The sequence below is a fragment of the Callionymus lyra genome, chromosome 4, assembly GCF_982586985.1.
Source record: "Callionymus lyra chromosome 4, fCalLyr1.hap1.1, whole genome shotgun sequence".
Lineage (NCBI taxonomy): Eukaryota > Metazoa > Chordata > Actinopteri > Syngnathiformes > Callionymidae > Callionymus > Callionymus lyra.
In genome coordinates, this window is record NC_141821.1 from 16095421 (window position 1) to 16110408 (window position 14988).

At 38.3% G+C, this 14988-nt stretch overlaps 1 protein-coding gene across 3 annotated transcripts; it reads right to left on the minus strand.

The window, feature by feature from the left end:
• Nucleotides 1-57: 57 nt before the first annotated feature.
• Nucleotides 58-8008, minus strand: LOC148081893 (uncharacterized). 3 transcript variants are annotated; one of them, XM_087788953.1, is made up of 6 exons: nucleotides 7906-8008; nucleotides 4013-4271; nucleotides 2935-3133; nucleotides 1417-1566; nucleotides 499-639; nucleotides 58-408 (listed from the first exon to the last, which is right to left on the minus strand). In XM_087788953.1, exons 1-6 carry the CDS (start codon nucleotides 7976-7978, stop codon nucleotides 388-390), a joined length of 843 nt encoding a protein of 280 aa, XP_087645079.1. In that variant the 5' UTR covers nucleotides 7979-8008; the 3' UTR covers nucleotides 58-387. The 3 variants fall into 3 exon arrangements, with proteins under 3 accessions (XP_087645079.1, XP_087645078.1, XP_087645076.1); XM_087788952.1 differs by having other exon boundaries at nucleotides 58-639; nucleotides 4013-4268; XM_087788950.1 differs by having other exon boundaries at nucleotides 58-639.
• Between the last annotated feature and the right edge of the window lie 6980 nt (nucleotides 8009-14988).

Sequence of the window (14988 nt, forward strand, 5' to 3'; positions counted from 1 at the left end):
AAAAAAAATGTATATGAAACAGAAATGTAAAGTTTTCTATGTTTAAAAAAAAAAAAAAAAAAGATTATGTACAACTTTCTGTACGATACGTCATCCGGCATTAGAATCAGGTCCTAGGTCATTAAAGTTTTTGAACTTGGTTGACTCGTTTCTTGTCGTGGAGATAAACTACAGACTCGGAATTGTGTGAACATGTGTATTTTAGGTGAAAATGAGGAAGAATGAAGCACCAAACTCTGCGTTCGACAAACAATCCTGCCTTTAAAATCCAAACTTGTCTCAGGGATTTGAACCGGGGACTTCCTCCTTCATAACTGTTGCTGTCCAGTGAGGATCGAGTCGTCGAACACAAGCGAGACCTTTCATCGCTGGACTCGGAACGACGGGTCAAAAGTTTGTCGACATGTTCTGGGACGGTTTCAGAAGCAGAGTCGTGAGTGAAAGTATTTTAGCGATCACATTATAACATTAAACCCCCTCAAGGACCTCCATCCTCACATTAGCAGCCTCAGCCTCCATCTCCTGCTCGTACTGCTGCTGCAGCCGCTGTCTCTGCTCCGCCAGCCTCCGCTCGTCTTTCTCCTCCTCTCGTTTGAGCTTATCCTCCTTCTCCTGTTTCTGTCGTTTTTTCTCTTCGATCTAACATTGAACATTAACAACATGCAGTATTTTCAACAAACGGAATCTTCCATTAAAATAAAACCAGGGCCTCTCGTTTTCAAGTCCACACGATTAATGTTTGAAAAATGTATTTCGAAGGATAATAATTATAAACTGAGATGTTTTAAATGAACATGTTTAAAAATTAATTTTCACATATAAACCACACATGTTCACCAACAGACGTGTTTGGAAGAGTCAGAATATTGAATTGTTAAATTAAAAATGTTGTTTTCCTAAGCATTCAAATAATGTATACAATAATTGAACACGGTTACTTGTATTTAAAGGTTGATTTTTATTTTACAATTGGACTTTAAAAAATTAAATATTTAAAAAAAAATGTACGTGCCCTTTATAAACATTTTAAACGTGTTTTTTCTTGTAAATAATAATAATTATTATTATAATTATTAATTCAAAAATACGTTTCCTATATTCTACCCTTTTTAACCCAGAGTATCAAAACATTACTGAACTACTTAATCCAACTTTCAGCCAATCATGCGATGTCCAGACACATTTTTGGAATTAGAATATTAAACTCTTAAGTGTAAAAAAAGAACTTTTTTTTTAAATTAAATTATTAAAAAAAAAAAAAAAAACTTTCAATATGCAAATTACTCAATAAATGATTCACAAAAATGCTCAAAAAACGACAACATTTCAATGAATGATTTATAGTTTTCACATAAAAAATGTCAAATTCAACCGTTCAATATTTATTGATCGTTTCAGTAAACGATTGTTATTTACCTGCTGCTTCAGCTGTAGTTTGTACTTGTCTAGTTTTTGTAAGTCGCTGGCCTTACGCTGAGCCTTGGCTTCAAGTTCAGCTGCGACTGCAGCATAAAGAGGATTATCAGTATCGTCAGTTTGGCAGCTGGCGTCGCTTGTTCGTGGAAACTGTAGAAAGAAAAACAGTGAGAAACCAAACCAACAACTAAACAATGAACAATATTTATTTACTCTCAACAGCATTAGCTATGTAGGTTATGTCAACGCTAGCGTTAGCTTAACCTCTTAGCATTTCACAATCAGAAGATTTAAAACTAAACAACAGTTGTTTGAACTATCCGCACATATATTGTATATAAATTATAGTCATGTGACAGCTTGACAATAAAATAAAAACCACGTAGCAGGTCAACAAACTCTTTGAATTGTTAGCTCTAGAGCTAACTTTAGCATTAGCACGACTAGCTAAATATAATCAATGCTAAATGTTTCAGGTGTGTCTCAACATGTTAGATTATCTTTGTGTTTTTAAATAAAAGTTTAAGACCTGATGGCAAAACAACAAACAATAATAAGAGATGTTATCACTTACTGTCAATTCTTTTTATCACTCAATGTTAGAATTTACTTTAATCAGCTCCTACAAGTCTTTATCATCACTTTAAAGCACAGCTGTGCAAGATTACAACTCTTTTACAATAAGAAGAGTAAAGAGAATAAACAATATGTTTTTTATCTATCAGTGTTGAGGCATTATTTATATTTCTGCAAGATTTTGTGGAATGAGTTAACTACACTTTGGAAGAAAGGTTGCCTCTCGTTTTATATTATTTATATTCTGAGAGTTTATTCTGACATTATTCAGAATAAACTCCCTGGTTTTAAATGTGTAATAATTACTTCCTTAGTATTTCTTATACTTAGACTAGAAGAGACAAATTGACCTTGTATTTTGCTTAAATTCTGAATATTTATACAGAATTATTACACAACATTTTTCTGTCGAGCAGATTTTTTTTTATGATAATCCTAGCTTGAAATGTTTTAGATAAATAACTACATTGTTTATAAACACAACTTTATTCTCCAAGAGGCCTGTTTAACAACAAATGTGTTTGTGGTATCCCTTGTGTTGTCTTTTGGTCAACAGGTGAACAACCTACCCGGCTTCCATAAATACATATGCAGTGGTGAAGGTCGTTCATCTTGACCCGGAAGCAACACAAGGGATACCTCAAACACATTTGTTTTCGGGCCTTTGGGTCACCTTGACCCTGAGATAACACAAGAGTTTTCAGAATAAGTGAGTTGGAAGCGAGTAAACAACATTCGACCCCAAAACCCTCTGCATTTAGGGTTTATAATACTGTGTGCTCTTCTGAGGGATTAACAATATACCTGCTTATTATTCTACAATACAACATGTTTCAAAGTAGAGTTGTATCAAAGATAGTCTTTGTCATGTGTGTGGTTCTATGCACGTAAGATGAATGATGCATGTTGTAAATGTGTCTTTGGATGAAATCTGACACTCACGTCTCCCCTCTTCTCCCGCCACTCGTCCTCGTCCGATGCTCTTCTCGTCTCTGGACCCTCTGATGGTTCTTCACGCTCCTCAGGATCATCGGCCCATCTGACACGACGCTGCTGCTTGGATCCGTCTTTGCTTCTCTGCAGACGAGTGGTTGTCGACTGCCAACTGCAGTCTTCTCCTGCCACAGGTGTGGGGTCCCTCCTGTGGGGCCACAGCACATATTTATGTCCGACTACTTCAGATGGAAAGAGTGACTTTAGAGCAGGGGTGGGCTATCAAAATTCTTCAAGGGCCACATTAAATTCTGAGAGAGTTGTTAAGGGCCGTCAAGCAAAAAAAAAGGGAAAGATATCGCGCGTCATTAGGCCATGACATTTATTAAGTTAAATAAGCTGCAATTTTATTCTTGTATAGATGAATTTTTTCCAAAACATTTCTTCAATTAACTTAACCGGATATTTCAGGTCAAATGATACAGAAGGTACTTTTGAAAAGGTTTTTTTCTACATATTCTCCAGGTCAGAAGATAATCCTCTTTATGCTGCAGTCGCAGCTGAACTTGAAGCCAAGGCTCAGCGTAAGGCCAGGGACTTACAAAAACTAGACCAGTACAAACTACAACTGAAGCAGCAGGTAAATAACAATCATTTACTGAAACGATCAATATAGTTTTTTCAAGTTCAAGTGAAGGCCACATGGGTTTAAATAAATGTTTTGAGGCATTAATGTATACACCAAAAATTACACACAAAAAGGAGGGACGTGTTATGTGAAAATGTAAATGAATAATAAATGCATTTGTTAATGCATTAGAACCATTTATACACGATCATACCTTGACCTTAAGAGGGCCGAATAAATACAGTCAAAGGGGGAGAGATGTTTACATCCGAACACAGGTTCTATCATCATGACTACGAATGTCTGGAGTGGATACAGGTTCTATCATCATGTCTGGAGTGGATACAGGTTCTATCATCATGTCTGGAGTGGATACAGGTTCTATCGTCATGACTAGAATGTCTGGAGTGGATACAGGTTCTATCATCATGACTAGGGATGACTGGAGTGGATACTCACTCAGGATAAAAGCGAGGACTGATGCTCATCCTAGTTGGCATCGTTTGCAACAGTTGATGATCTGAAAAGCAGGACTTCCTCGGATCATTCTCACAGCTTCCATCTCCAGGTGCTGATCCCATCCCGGTGACACTACTTCTTCCATGATGGAGCTCCTCCTCTCTGGTGATGAAGACCCACCCATCATCTTCTATAGCTCCTTCCAGTGGATCCTGGAACGTTGTGTCTTCGGTGTAACGCTCCGCTGCTGCTGCTGCTGCTGGATCACATGATGCCAGTGTAAAATAATGCAAAGTTACTTATCATCAACAACAACCGTGTATTTTAAATCACATGTTTGGTTTGCTTTTCAAGTGTCATTGGCTTTGTATTTATCAGTGTGACATTGAGATCATCCATTTTTAAATCCACGTATGGATAAATCCAGCTCTTTTGAGTGACAAACTAGACTTTACACTTTTTCATAACCACCTCCATAACCTTGAAGAGGGGGAGGCACGTGAACAGAAAACCACAAAGATGCACACTAGTGGAAGTTAAGGCCAGTAAATAATACGTTTTATAATGTAGCGTTTACATAACAAAGATATAGAAACAGCTTCTTTCCTCTGGCCATCAGACTGTTGAATGAAATATGACTTGAGCTATGCACTATTACAAATATTATGTATTTACTCTATTTATAACATATTAGCATTATTTTTAACGTATTTATATTTACACTTTTATATACATTCATTATTATATGCAATATTTAAAACGTTAATTATTTATTCTGTTTATACTATATAGCACTATTTTTATCTTATTAATATTTATATTTATACTTTTAATGTATACATTCATTCTGCTGTTTTTTTAACGGTTGTCAAGCAACGAAATTTCGTTGCCAGTTTCGCTGAAATGTTGTCTGTGCAATGACAATCAAAGACAATCAATACATTAAAGGCGCCGACGAGGATGGCTGCCTCTCCGGTAGCTCCGCAGCAATATCTATAACTTTCTGTTTTTATTAATTTATTTTAGTATAACTTTTTAAATGGATACTTTTGAACATGGAGAGAATCGTCTTGTTTACTCAAGAGAGGATCTACTGTCACTGAAGTCAATGGCACAGGCTGGAGATCGCCACGAGATCCCGATCGAACTTCAGCGCCACTACCGAGGCTGTAGACCAGGAAAGAGGCTAAAGGCTAAGCTAACGGACAATCGGAGACGTCACAGACTATTGATCCCAATGATCACGATGGGGAACGTCAATTCACTGACAAATAAGATCGACGAGCTGTCTGCCCTCAACAACCAGCGGATCTACAGAGAGAGCAGCTTGTTAATCTTCACGGAGACTTGGCTCACGCAGCTGACTCCCGACGCACACGTGGAGCTGCCTGGTTTCAGCACCGTCAGAGCGGACAGAGACACGCATGCCTGTGGGAAGTGCAGAGGAGGAGGTCTGATCATGTACGTGAATAAACGCTGGTGTAGTCCGGGACACGTTACTGTGAAGAAAGTCTTGTGTTGTCAAGATTTAGTGTTGTCAGCATGTGTCCATATTATCTACCGCGTGAGTTCAGTCACATGATCGCGCTGTGTGTTTACATTCCTCCCAGCGCTGCGGCGCCATCTGCCTGTGAGAAGATCCACACAATGACAGATCAACTTCAGTATCAGCATCCTGACGCGTTTATTATCATCTCTGGAGACTTTAATCATGCCAACCTGGACTCTACTCTGCCTACTTTCCATCAGGCCGTGGATTGTCCCACCAGGAATAACTGGACAATTGACCTTCTTTATTCCAACTTGAAGGACGCGTACAGAGCCAAACCTCTTCCTCCACTTGGAAGGTCCGATCATAACCTGGTCCACCTTCAGTCACAGTACATTCCTCTGGTGCAGAGACAGACTGTGACCACTAAGACAATCAGAAAGTGGACACCAGCTGTGGAGGACGCCATCAGAGACTGCTTTGAAACAACAGACTGGGATGTGCTGTTGAGGTCTCATGGTGAGGACAACGAGGGACAGACACACTGTCTAACGGATTATTTAAATTTCTGCTTGGACGTTGTCGCCCCTACTAAGACTGTCCGCTGTTACCCTAATAATAAACCGTGGGTAACAAAGGAGGTCAAGGATGTCCTTAACAGGAAGAAAGTGGCTTTCAGGAGCAGGGACAGGGACGCCATGAGATCAGCTCAGCAGGAGGTGAAGCGATGCTTGAAGGAGGCAAAGGGTTAGGAGGTTGGAGGAGAAGCTGAGCCGAGAAGAAATAAGAGAGGTCTGGGATGGTGTTAAAACCATCACTGGACACAAGACCAAGGCCTCTCTGACTGCAGTGGACACGGTGGAGGAGGCAAATGGACTAAAGAACCTTTTCAACAGGTTTGAGCAATCCTGCCCCACCCTCTTGTGCCCCCCCCCGAGCTCCACACAACCACTTCCCAGCTTCACCTCACTCCAGGTACAGGATGTACTTCGGAGGATTCGTCCAGGGAAGGCTGCTGGTCCTGATAAGTTGTCTGCTCGACTGCTAAAGACCTGCGCTGCTGAACTAGCTGAGCCACTCCAGCATGTCTTCAACCTCAGTCTACGGCTGGGGAAAGTACCAACTCTGTGGAAGACTTCCTGTATTGTTCCAGTCCCAAAAAAGATCCGACCGAGCGAGCTGAACGATTACAGACCGGTGGCACTGACTTCGCAGCTGAGGAAGACACAGCTTCATCATTGATTGAGCGGCTGGTCCTCAAACATCTTAGGCCACAAGTCCAGCACGCGCAAGACCCCCTGCAGTTTGCCTACCGGCCAGCAGTTGGTGTGGAAGATGCCATCCTTCACCTCCTGCATCGGACCTACTCCCACCTGGATAAAGGAAGCGGTTCAGTGAGGATCCTGTTCCTGGACTTTTCTAGTGCCTTCAACACTATCCAGCCCACTCTGCTGCAGGACAAATTGACACAGATGCATGTGGACCCTGGTCTGGTCTCCTGGATTACGGATTATTGGTAATTGGACAGGTTGATCAGGAGGGCTGGTTCTGTGGTTGGAATGAAGCTGGACTCACTGGTGACAGTTGCTGAGAGGAGATCATAGAACAAACTACTGTCCATCATGGACGATGACAGTCATCCTCTCAGCACTGTCATCGGTGAGCAGAAAAGCAGAATGAGTGCACGAATGCTCCTTCCCAGGTGCAGAACAAATAGACTCAAGGACTCATTTATTCCTCGGGCTATTAAATTGTACAATTCTGAGTTCGGGGGCAGGAGTGGAGTGAGAGTATCTGGATGTTCTGTTCTATGTTAGTCTTTGTATCCTTTGTCTTTGTTGTTTTTCTTTGATCTATGTTCTTTGTCTTTATCTTTAGACTTAGATTGTGTCATCTTGTTCTTTCCCTTTATGTTCTTGTTATTTTATTTATTTTGATTTATTTTTTATTTTTTATAAACAATTGCTGTATGTATTGGCTATTGGAAAAAAAGAATTTCAATATCAATCAATAAAGTTTTACCTTACCTAACCTTACCTTAAGAAAGCCAGATACTTTTACTCCACTCCTGCCCCGAACTCAGAATTGTACAATTTAATAGCCCAGTCTATTTGTTTTGCACCTGGGAGCATTCGTGCACTCATTCTGCTTCTCTGCTCACTGCTGACAGTGTTCAGAGGATAACTCTTATATATATATATATATAAGTATATATAATGACTCTTATATATAAGATATATATATATATATATCTTATATATATATATATAAGTATATATAATGACTCTTATATATAAGATATATATATATATATAAGATATATATATATATCTTATATAGTTATATGTGTTAGGATGAAGTAATACAATACTATACATTTTATAGGATCCAGATACATTCTTACCTATCATTAATCCAGTCGCCAAAAAGTTTCCATTATTGTAGCTCTCATGTCCTTGTCCTCTGGTCCTCCTCATGGTGGGCTTGTTAAAGACAAATGGAAAAAAAATGTGTAGCTGCTTTAAACACAACTAAATGTTGCTTAATGACGTCATCAAAATAAAGTGACGTGAGGCTTTATTGCCAAATATCCTTATTGGACTCTGTTCTTTCTTAATTCTGGCTTTGTTTTGTGCAGATGCGACTTTTAAGTTGTACTTTTTTTTTAAGCTTATGACAAAGAATGATCTCAAATGTTATTGATTGTTAGAGTTATAATTCTCACACGGATAATACCGTTCAGAATGACCAACAGGATCGGCGGAAGACAACAGCGTTAGCTCGTACAATACTCGACAGGAGATTTAAACGTGTTTTTCTGTTAATTAGTGATGGGTCGATGAGGCATCATGAAACGTTTCAACACACAGCAACACTGTATTGATACTGTGCCGATACTGTGTCACTGAATACTGACATCTGCTGGACGTAATGAATCATAACAAGCAACCTAGTTGAGAGGCTCAACTGAGACTGATTTGATGACACATATACAATAATATAATTTAAGTCATTGTATTTCACATTGCATCATTTTGATACACTAAATAAAAATATAAATATCTATATAATGTAAACATGCAAGTGAATGAGGATGCTTGTGCACATGTTTTTGTGTTTTACATTTTTTTTTTCAAAAAAAGAAGCTTCTTCAGTCATGATGAATTTCAGCAGAGCCTCATCCGGCACCTGTTTCCTGGAAGCTTGATGGTTAAAATGAGACAATAAAGTAATATCAATTGATTATGAATGAAGCAATCTTGAATGTTTTGTACAGTGGCTTTGTACCTGAGTTCGTCTTGGACGTTTGTGGGACGTTGCACATTTTCGTGCCTGGCCCAATAGTGCCTCTGAGGAGGTGGATTTATTCAAATACGTAAATACGACAATTCTGTCGAACAGATTCGAAACATAACCTACGGGAAAAAAAAGAATAGTTAATACTCACTTTTTAAATGAATTTAAAATAAAACAGACCAAGGGGAAACTTTGAAAAATTAAAACAAGCACTTGTTTTCTGAGACCAGATCAAAGTGGTCCCACACGGTGGAAAGCTTTCTTTTATTGTTGGGTTGCTCCATGATTTAATCTTTTTCTTTTCTCTCCGTGGTAAGGATTTTATAGTTGCTTATTAATCCACCGTCGATCTGGCGTGTGTTCATGCTATTCATCATATGGTTACAAAAGAATGTCGTCAGCACAAATGTCAATGTCTATGTGAGATGAAGGTAAACTGAACTATCGTTTGATCTCACTGTTGACTTCATAATAATGTGTGAAAAGAAAGATACAGGATTTCTCTTGAGAGTGATTTAGATCTTCTCCTCATCTGGACAAATGTCTCCCTCTAGTGCATCCAAATGTTACTGAAACATATTGTTCAATAACCTCTTTTTTTATATGATTTTATTTTTCAGATTTTTCAGAGAACAAGACAAAACACACAAACAAGAAAAAAATAAAACAATACAGAAACCACACCACCCCACCCCCCTCAAAGAAAAAAAGAAAAAAAGGAAAAAGAAAAGAAACAGCACTTACAAAACAATATTTGGCAATCCAGTTAAACACTTTCATATTGTAGTCAAAAGAAAAATATAACATTTTAGGAGTCCATTCTTTGTGACGAGATATGGTCCAAGAAAGGCTGCCATGTCCGTCGAAACTTGTCCGCTTTTCCTGTCCGTTCGTAGCGGATCGCCTCCATTTAAAGAGTCTTTGAAAGTTCCATAAGCCACATATCAAAACTAGGAGGTACTTCTTTGTTCCAACACTGAAGAATAACTTTTTTCGCTAAAACCATTCCAAAAAAAATTGCCTTTGTCTCAGAATCATTAAAATGCTCCAGAATAACGTCTTTTTTAAGGATTATTCTTCTTCTCGTTTTTTTTAATGTAGTCTGTGACGTGCGGTGAGGTTCATGGTTGTTGAGGCACTGACTTCTTTAGTGTTAGATTTTAGTGTATAAACCCCAAAAGGGAAGCGTATTCAATTGGCTACTGGTTAGATAAATAGATATCAGCGTTATTCACACGCATGTGAAGTTTAAAAAAAAATATGATTTTGTTAATAATTACAAGTCTATATTGAATTTATGTGATGTATTGAATTGAATTGTGATACATCCTCGAGATCTATGGCAGTCATCGATTGTGATAGATATTGATTTATAGCTTCATAAACCTGTCATTTGACATTGACATAAGAGTCATAGCTGAACATATTATGTTCTTATTATCAAGTTTTTTAAAGTTATGTATTCAAAATCTTTACCCTGCCATATTTAATGATCTGAATTTGAAATGACCTGGGTTACATTTGGGGCGTCGCCTAACTCGTCATTGCCATGGTAACGTGACGTGACGTGACGCTGTTGTCATTTGGCTACCGTAATTCTAAAACTATGAAGCGCACTTGAAATGTTTAATGTCAACACTGCGATTCTACCCCCGATTGTGCTTAACGACCTTGAACCACGATGTCATACATGACGCCAATAATTTGGTAAAAAATGCTTCATTTTTATTTTTTGAAGCTTTGATTTGTTCACGCATCGCGGAAGTCAAGATTAATACATGCTTTAAAGGTCCTGTAAAAGTGACTATATTGTATATTTTTAGGTGTTTCAACTCCATAATGTTGACATTGTTTTATGAATGAGTAAAATAAAGTCTGGATGTGCTATTTCGCTTGATCCTCTTTATAATCCGGTGCGCTTTTCTAGGAAAATAGAACCTTTCATTGAGATTGCGTTTATGGACGTATGTTTTCTTTTTATTAAGCTGCGATCATGAGCGTCTACGTGACGATAGTCAACAGTAATCGCGATCCTGCAGAGGTGACGTCACATATGCTAATAAACTGCCGCACACAAAACTTCCGCCAAACCTCTAGATGTTGACGTCAGACTTGTTGTTACTCGTCCCAGAACATGCGTTTTTGTCCTCACGTTTGTGCAGTAACCTGACGGAACCAGGTGCGCGTCACTCGTCTATTGAGGTAAGATATAATTATTGCTTTAAGTCGACTCAGAAATAAGGTTTCATGGCGTGTAATGTAACTTTCTGTGGTGCGTTAACACGAGAGCTAGTTTGCTAAAACTTAGCTTTTTAAATTATAATGTAACTCACACACGTATTTTGTTAGTTATTTTGAAAGGACTTTGTAAGCATAGTGAACACAAACTTGTAACCTACAGCACATCCCATCATGGAAATAATCTAAAATGCAATTCTATGTTATTTTCTAGGTGAGATGGAATGCTGCATATCAGATGCTGGACTAACCATCGGAGGTGGAAGGGGTCAACACATGCCAAAAGCAGGTGAGATGGTTACATCATACACACTTTGGTCATTAAAATCGTCATGTTTGGTAACAATGATCAATACATTTCTGTGGCAGGACGCACTGTCATGCTGACGCTTATGGTCAAGGTTTTCTGGGTTCTGTTGTTGGAAACACTTGGTCGTGCCCGTCAAGGTGGTAGGTACTAGACTAAAGAGTCTTTTTCAATAGATTTTACACTTCAAATGATCGGAATCATATGACTTTATTAATACAATGTTTTCCAGGTTCTGTTGACTTTCGGACAAAGAGGATTCGACGTTGTTATGGCAGTAAGGAGACGGCAGGAAGTGAAAGATTCTTGAGAAAGAGATGAACCACCTCTGGAAGTCTCTGTCAAGTCGTTGTGATTCCCTGAAAGAGTTGTCTTGCATGGCAGTGTCACAGCAAGGTAAGAGTTTATTTAGCAAGTGAAGAACAGAACTAGTACAAGCACAGCTGATCATTCTTATTGTCTTATTCTTTTAAGATGCACCATGGGCTTGACTGGTGAGGCTTTGAAAGGTCTTCAGAGCATTTTAGGAGCAGGAGCAAGTCAGCGTGACGTAACTCGAACCATGACTCGGACCAGAAACTACTACACACAAGTCTTCGCTGAGGATGAGACCATCAACGTCGTGCAGATTCACTCTGATGGTTACTTGTGACATTTTTGACGATCTGTGAACAATTGTTTGATATGAAACCTGTAATAAAGCACAATTTGATACCATTTTGGTTAATGCTCCCATAGTATTCATCCCAACATGATTAATGCAGTTGTACCTTCAGAGATGCCTATAATTGATACCAATGAATGCTTAAAAAATTAGAATAAAGTTTTTATGATAACAGTTCATATCTTTTATTATGATAGGGTGATAAAAAGCAGCTAATGTACACTATTCATATTGCTATATATAGCTTATCCAGTGTCAAAAGTTAAAAGTTTACTACTATTGGAATAATTACATCTATAATCATACGTTAGTAATCAATAACATGTACTGCTCACAGCTAATCAATAATTAACAGAGGCGTGATATTGAGGCTAGTGTGAACTATCATGCTCTTTTTTAGACCCCCAGGGGCCGCTGGGAATGAACCGGGGCCAAAAACGTGTTTTTCATGACTGTTACTCTTTTGCTCTTATTTGACCTCTGTGACCCTCAGACATATGAAACCTGGTCTTTGTGACCTCTTACACCTCTAAAATCATATGCTGGTGGGACCATAATGATAACCTCTCCGAAACCGGAATTAGCTTCAGGAAGCACCTAGAAAAACGCCCTTGAAAACATATGTGTATAAATGGAACATGAAGAACCTCTAAAAGTTTCAGATCATTTAAATTAACAATGGTCGATTTATAGAGCTTCAAAGTCCCGATTTCTCGGGTTTCCCATGATACCATGGGGCACAGGAAGTTCATAGCAACATCAAACCACCACAGTTCAACTCAGAATGGAGTCTAGTATAACATATCCAAATATAAGCTCTGAGGTCCAAGCAGAAAAAAAGTTGCCTAAGTCCATTCCTGGAAGATCAGGTCTGGTCATTCTTTTACACTCAGAAACCATCTTGACAGAAGAATGACAACCTCTCCCTCATTTTTGGACTCATTGACACCAAACTTCTCACACGATAGTAGGAGACCATTTGAATGTGTCATATAAATATCAGCTTTACAAGGGCCTTCAAGCCTCTTGAAGTTAGAGAATTAACCCTTTGATGTAGCACAGGCCACTACAAACAAATAAATCATTTCATGAACCCTGTTAGTCTTTCAGTATTTGTTGTTGTTGGTGGGTGTAGTTTTCTGATAGTATAACAGCAGTCTTGAGTCACCTATCAATAACATAAATATGTATATTTTAAAGTTCAAACATGTACTGTGGGTCTCACAAAGCTTTTATACGTGCTGTCTTCTATTTCATAGTTTGAGTGTAATTTACAAATAGCTCTTCAGTTGCTATTTTAAATAATGATGATTACTGATGAATTAAATCATTTTTTACTGCTTACCCATATCACATGGAATGACAAAATTATGAAAGTTATTGCAAGTGTGGTGATTTCAAGAAAGCAGTAGTTTATCTCTATTTATCTTAAATATCTCCACTGCATTTTGCTGAATGTTTGTTTGTTTATGTTTGTATTTTGTTTATGTACTTTGGTGTTGATGGTTAATAATTGAGTAGTGAAGGGTTAGGTATAGATGAGCTTATGCTTCATCCTTCTTACTTTTTTGACATGTTGGGTAAATATTATTGTTTTGACTATAATTATTGTTTGACTAATGTCATTGGTTTTGTTTGTTTGTCTTAAGTTTAATTTCTTATGTAACATGTTCGAAATAAAGCATTCATTCATTCATGATTCATTAACATATGATGTCTGCTTTGCCTGAATATTGTTCATGTTGAACTCTATGTCGATCTCAAACTGGGGTATACAGAGACCTTTTTACAACTTTTAAATCACCAATTGTTATTTTCACAACACATTACCTGCACTGATGATGAATACTATGGGACTATGGTTATTCAAAATGATATCAAATTGTGCTTTATTACAGGTTTCATATCAAACAATTGTTCACAGATCGTCACAAATGTCACAAGTAACCATCAGAGTGAATCTGCAAGACGTTGATGGTCTCATCCTCAGCGAAGACTTGTGTGTAGTAGTTTCTGGTCTGAGTCAATGTTCGAGTGACGTCATGCTGATTTGCTCCTGCTCCTAAAATGCTCTGAAGATCCTTCAAAGCCTCACCAGTCAAGCCCATGGTGCATTTAAAAGAATAAGACAATAAGAATGATCAGCTGTACTTGTACTAGTTCTGTTCTTCACTTGCTAAATAAACTCTTACCTTGCTGTGACGCTGCCATGCAAGACAACTCTTTCAGGGAATCACAACGACTTGACAGAGACTTCCAGAGGTGGTTCATCTCTTTCTCAAGAATCTTTCACTTCCTGCCGTCTCCTTACTGCCATAACAACATCGAATCCTCTTTGTCCGAAAGTCAACAGAACCTGGGAAACATTGTATTAATGAAGTCATATGATTCCGATCATTTGAAGTGTAAAATCTATTGAAAAAGACTCTTCAGTCTGGTACCTACCACCTTGACGTGCTCGACCAAGTGTTTCCAACAATAGAAGCCAGAAAACCTTGGCCAGAAGCGTCAGCATGTCAGTGCGTCCTGCCACAGAAATGTATTTATCATTATTACCAAACATGACTATTTTAATGACCAAAGTGTGTATGATGTAACCACCTCACCTGCTTTTGACATGTGTTGACCCCTTCCACCTCCGATGGTTAGTCCAGCACCTGATATGCAGCACTCCATCTCACCTAGAAAAGAACATAGAATTGCATTTTAGATTATTTCCATGATGGGATGTGCTGTAGGTTACAAGTTTGTGTTCACTATGCTTACAAATATTTCTCACTTACTTCACATTTGAAATCATTTGTCAGGAACCACAGAGAGAAAGGTTTCATGTCAAGCAGGTCTGGAGTTCTGGGCAGTTATTGCAGGTCACTTCCATGCAAAAACAAAACTAAAACATACTAGTGCTCCCTTTTAAATATAATAAATCAATAAATACAAGCAAGTATACTTGATCATGCATTCAGAGATAAGCTCTCCAT